Raw genomic sequence first — 6253 nt, 5'->3', positions numbered from 1 at the left:
GAGAGAGAGAGAGAGAGAGAGAGAGCGAGAGAGAGAGAGAGAGGGGGGGGGGGGAGAGAGAATGGGAGAGAGACCAGGTTCTCACCATAATCTACACTTTCCGTCTATATAAGCTACAAGGCTCCTTCTATAATCACTGCGATTCAAGTAAACAAATTCAATACATTTGAACCTAAACTGTTTCTAACCCGGGTGACTGGCCCTTATTCGGAGATAAAACCCATTTATAGTCATTCTCTATACGACGCGGGCGCGATAAATTATTTGGATCAACCAAAGTCATTAGGTTAGTGGCAGACGCGTCCGCGCACCACAGGTAAACTAACAAAGCCATATACTTATACTCACTCAATTATTAACGTCTTATTGCCGTATTTCCCGGTTCGTGGCCCGACCGGTTCAAACGGCTTGGCCAGAGGGGCATCGATCACATGCTTCACACTCTCCTTTTCTGCTTCCATCTCCTCTTTCTCTTCCTCCACCTTCTCCGCGCTTTTCGGCTTTGGCACCTGATCGTCGGCCACTTTCTCGTTCTCGCCGCCGCCGCCGACCGGTTGCCTGACGTCGGCGGGTTTCGCCGGGTGGTTGTCGGCGGCGCTGTCGTACGCCGCCGCTATGCTGTCGGCGGCCAGCCGTGAGTTCTTCTCGCCTCGCTGCATGACGACGACGTCGGGTCTGCTCGGAGACGAGTCTCGCGGCAGTTTGATGACGAACATGACGACGACGAGCACGAGCGCCGTATAGAAGGCGAACAGCACGCACGGATTGCGACACGAGCGTCGCAGCACTCTCGATCCCAGCACCATGACGACGACGACGACGACCGCTGCAGCAGCTTCGCGTTACTGAGACTCGCTCACTCACTCACGCCGCCCGCTAACTACCGCGCTCGATACCGCAGGACGAGATCTCGCGAGATCACGCGAGAGTTAAACGCATGCAGGCGACGTGGACGACGATGAGGCGCGGCGGGGGGGGGGATTTCGCCGGCGACCTATCTCGCGAGAATTGGACGCACGCAGGCCGACGATAAGACGGGTGGGATTATTATGTCGGTGATGGATCTCGCGAGATCACGCGAGAGCTACGTGCGCGCAGACGACGTGGCAGGCGTGAGGCGACGTCACTGCCGACTTGACGGTTGGCACGTAGATTGTGAAGGCGGTTCTACCGCTGTCTCACTCCATCAAGAGAGGGCGACATCTGTTTCGCACCTCCTCAGAGCGACAGCTGGCGAGAGAATGGCTCCTTTCGCAACTATCTGCAATGCGAGCAAAACGTCCGTCACATCGCATCTCATTATACGCGGTGTGTACCAGCACGGTGGATGACTTCTCAATTTCGCACTCGCGGCGATAACAGGTCTACGCCAATCATAATCTTATAATGGCAAATAGGTAGCGATGGAGCCCGCGATTAACTTAAATTACGTATTGTGCATAAAGTTAAAGCCGCACAATGCGCATCCAAACGCTAATTTCTTCAGTACTAGACTAGCAAATACTTCGTGTCATGCATAATCATACTACCTTATGGCAAAATAAACTCTAGTTCCTCCCATTTCACTGCGCGTTGTCTTATAAAAGGTATTTTGAAAATACCTCCGATGTTGTTGACAGTTCCCCAATCTCCAAGCAACCGTGCAGCGGTGCCGCGGTACAGCGGTACGGGCGCAGCAAAGATAAAAACATCTGACGTCACGTCACCACTTCGATGTTATGTTGTTTGAAACAAGTTAGCGTTGGCGCCTGATTACCTGATTTCGCACCTCTTTCTTGTTGGGAACGCGCAGTCAAATGGGAGGAACTAGAGTTTATTTTGCCATAAGGTAGTATGATTATGCATGACACGAAGTATTTGCTAGTCTAGTAATGAAGAAATTAGCGTTTGGATGCGCATTGTGCGGCTTTAACTATATGCGTATAACAGTGCGCTAGTTTTCCCGCACCAGATTTACATGATGCGCTACGTGGTAACGAAGAATGGCTAACGGCGCATGTCGCGCACTGCACGCCCCCGTCTCTCAGTGACAGCGGTGTGCTGCAGGCTGCAGTGACGCACGTGCTGTTTTGTGATGGAAAGTGCTATGTGGAAAACGACTCGAGTGTTGACCTCCGCATAAATAGAGCAAATAACTTCATCCTGATGTGAAGTAGCTTGAAGCGGAATCAGGTCTCGCTGTTATTACGCGCAGCTTCCACTACAGGTCTATACATATGTATGTATAGCTAGCCATGCACACACGCATGCACGCACGCGCACACACGCATGCACGCACGCGCACACATCCATTCATTTTCCCGAATAGTAACTGTGTGCATGCATGTGTACGTGGCTGCGTGCGTGCGAGCATTCGTGCCTACATGCGTGCGTTCGTGCGTGCATGCGTACGTGCATACGTGCTTGCGTACGTGCGTGCGTACGTGCGTGCGTACGTGCGCACGTGTGTGCGCTTGCGCTTGCGACTACGATACACATATCTCAACGGAATTGCACCGGAAACGGGTGCACACGTTTTATTATTTGTAGCAGCAAAAAAACTAAATAAACTCTCACACATATTCGCACGTGCGCAGCCACGCTATCACTCCAGCCAAACACACCACAAACGGACGCAGGCCTCAAGCAAAACACATGTAGACACGCTCTCACGCGCATACACGCACGGAGAATATCGCCTAATTGTTGTTACATTGAGGCGCATCATGAAAATACGTTTACTTCCTCTCCCCTTATCTCATTCTCCTTTCTCTCGCTCTCTCTCCCCTCTCTTTAGCTCTCTTTTTCTTTCTCTGTCTCTCTCTCTATCTATCTATATATATATCTAATATATATATAAATATTCATGGTCGTATATCCTACATAGATAATAGATAGATGATGCATAGACCTACTATTCGTCAATGATAATAATAATAATATAACGTGTGATAATCTTCGTCTACTATTACACGGAACTTAATCTGAAATCCATAGCCTGATTATCTCTAGCCATACATAGCTTATTCGGGGTGATACCGATTATGTAAATAAACTATAGGTATCTGACACCATAATTACAACCTTGTCTGACATTGACGAACTGTAACCACGAACCTACAAACATGGAAAATGTGATTCGATCATTTTTGGCAACAAGGAGATTAAAAACTTTATTTTTCGCAGCAAGCTTTCCGAGCCATCTTGACAGCACAAGTAGCTTGTCTCAAAGCCCTCGTTTATCCACGGACGATTGTATTGTACAGTGCGAGCCACTCGGCTAAAGAAACCAGTCCAGTTTTACTGATATACCTACACTCGAACACTGCTCCCATGGTTGGGATCGTCACGTTTTAACTTGCGATAAAGGAAGTAGACGCGTCTTGGCTAACCACGCACACTACCGAGCCCACTGCCCCAATTTTACACACGCGAATTGTTTGCCACAGAAAGCGAAATTCTTAAAAAGCGACGACAATTCTCCTGCGAACAGGCATGTATGCCATTTAGTGTCTCCGTGAAAGCGGTCTGTGTTCTAAGTTTTAACGCACCATTTACTCGATCGTTTAGAGCCGTTTGTAAGTGTCACTGGACAATAGCTCATCTTCTCTCCATGCACCCCCAACTCAAAAGCGCTGCCCGACAAACACATGCACACGTGCCCGACATACACACACACACACTCACACGCGCGCGCACACACACACACACACACACACACACACACACACACACACACACGCTTACCGCCTTGCGCGCGAGCGCCGCCCACAACACATCATACCCGCACACACACACACACACACACACACACACGCACACACCCGCACACGCACACGCACACATACCAACGCTGATCACATTAGCTACTGTTCACCGACTGTACAGGAAGTTATGGTGGTTATTTACGCGCGCACATCCGGCCGTCTTCTCTTCCCACCTATCTACGTCTCATCGCAGAGTCAGACAACTCGTTTAGTCGTATGTGCGGGATCAAACTGGCTCGTGTGCGCTGATGCGCGAATGTACTGTACACACGCACGCACTCACACACATTCATACGTGCAAACACACACATACACGTGCGCGCACGCACGCACACACAGACGGTGACCCACACACACATACACACACGCTCAACACACACACATACACACACGCGCTCAACACACACACATACACACGCATGCGCGCACGCACGCACACACGCAAACACCTGTCGCACAGCCACCCATTATACCACAAGGTGAACTCGCCTGTTTCTTGGTTGCTTCGCTCCAGGAAGCGTCAGATGGGTGAGAGTCTAAATGCGTAAAAATTACCCGCTAATTCCAACACAGTGTAGCGTTGCACCGATGATTATGCGTCTATCACACGCGAGCTCGTCGTGTTCGAGCGTCGAGTCTGGCACCCTCCTACCTGCACCACGCGTAGATCACACACACGCAGAGGCAAACACATATACATACACACATACACTCACGTACGCGGCCCATATAGCGAGTGCACAGAGCGTGCCATTCGCTTCCACGTATTGCATACCAGTACGCGGTGCTGCGTACAGAGGGGGCTGCAGTCGCAGGTAACCTTTGGAACCGATAACAATGCCAGGCCGAGGTAGTTACAATCGTAGCACATTAGCGACCTTTTACCCGTCAACGCGGTTTTGTTACACATTACTGTCGCGTGCGCTGCTTTTAAGCGTAGTATCCTACCTATTGTTTATAATACGCTGTATTATAGCACGTATATACCGATGCCTATTTTTGGTAATATATATACAGGCGTGTTATCGACGTATGTGCGAGAAGATAATATTATTTACTTGGTGTGGTACGATATCCCCCTGAAGTTGCCAACCAACATTAATACGATTGTATTGGGTTATATCGGATTTGTTGACTGGGAAAAAATCATCGCTATGCGATAATACGATAATTTAATAGAAGTGTGATTTATATTTAAAAAATTTAGTATTTTAATTAATGTTTTAAAGTGTACGTATCGCAATAATAAGTCCATTGAACCGGCGCCACGTGGTTACGCAGATCTGCCAGGTAACGCGTCACCATGGGCGACAGGTGGACGATGTATTATTAATGGCTGGCATCCCGATGCGTACCTATAAGTTGGTGTTAGAAATCGATAGGCGTCTAACTGTTGGTAGATGTTCGTTCGTATGCGGAAGGATTGCGCAGCCGTTTCTGTTTTGGTGGTGACGATGGAAACGTGGGATTGCTTGCTTTCATCGGGTGAGCGCGTGGGTGTGCGTCACTGCGTACGTATGCGTGGGTGTGCGGGCCTGTGCGTGTGCGTCTCCGTGTGTTTGCTTACACTTTATTTTAATTATAACAGACATAAATTTTCAAAAGGAAAACATTTTATTAGCGAGTTAATTGTTTATAAACACAACATTTTATCACTCATTGTTATTATTTCTATTATTAAGTTTGTTTACGGTGAATATTATATTAATTTAATTAGGTTTTGATTAGAACAAGCGAGTACATGAAAATCACGGGAAAACTATTAATACCTACTTGGTGTTGAATTAGTGCGCATTCATCAATATAGACGTTTCCTGTTCTAATTGTAAAATACATATACATCGTAACCATTCAATTTTTCTATAACTACTCTAAGATTCTATGGTTAGTATTGTGACATATGCGACAAATATTCCATCACAAGTGACAGTATAAACGGGGCATTGCACTATGTAAACGACTGTAACATTTTTGTGTGATCTTGTGAGTTAATGTAACGATTAACAGAAGTCAAGTTTAACTAAGCACACAACAGATTAAAGCATTATTGCGTTTTACGACAAGTCACAGAACTACAGATTAGCAAACCAAAATGATAGAAACCATGAATTAAACTTTAAGATGAATAATCACAAGATCAATACACTTAAATACATAAATATAAATGTGATAGATAACTTTAATGTTATAGATTTATGAAAATATAGGCTTACATAGTTGTCTATAGGCCAGCGGCGTCGAATAGAAAAATATTATAGCCTATATTATGTTAGCTAATAACCGTATGAACGGATTAACAGTACGAACAGCGAGATCAATAACATCGTTCGATTAACCTAACGTTGTTCGATAACGTTGTCGGATTAACAATAAGAATAATAACAGTGAGAACAGAAAAAGTGGATGATCTAACTTATGTACAAATAAATAAATAAGCAACTATAATAGAAGAGCGAACGACAATAACAAACTACTAAACACATTAATCATAAATAAATTCACTCCCA

The 6253-nt window shown here is 46.3% G+C and overlaps 1 protein-coding gene across 1 annotated transcript in view; it reads right to left on the bottom strand.

Moving 5' to 3' along the window:
- LOC106806036 (putative polypeptide N-acetylgalactosaminyltransferase 9) overlaps positions 1-4506 on the bottom strand; it is a 47254-nt gene extending 42748 nt beyond the window's left edge. The window contains exons 1-2 of the mRNA XM_014807879.1: positions 4302-4506; positions 349-1261 (exon numbers count right to left, since the gene is read on the bottom strand). Of these exons, the coding sequence (XP_014663365.1) occupies positions 349-806 (458 nt within the window). The 5' untranslated portion in view covers positions 807-1261; positions 4302-4506. The remainder of the gene's footprint in view (positions 1-348; positions 1262-4301) is intronic.
- Between the last annotated feature and the right edge of the window lie 1747 nt (positions 4507-6253).

Source organism: Priapulus caudatus, unplaced genomic scaffold (assembly GCF_000485595.1).
Source record: "Priapulus caudatus unplaced genomic scaffold, Priapulus_caudatus-5.0.1 Scaffold138, whole genome shotgun sequence".
Taxonomy (NCBI): domain Eukaryota; kingdom Metazoa; phylum Priapulida; class Priapulimorpha; order Priapulimorphida; family Priapulidae; genus Priapulus; species Priapulus caudatus.
Note: the sequence above shows the minus strand (reverse complement) of the source record. Positions and strands in the feature narration are given on the sequence as shown.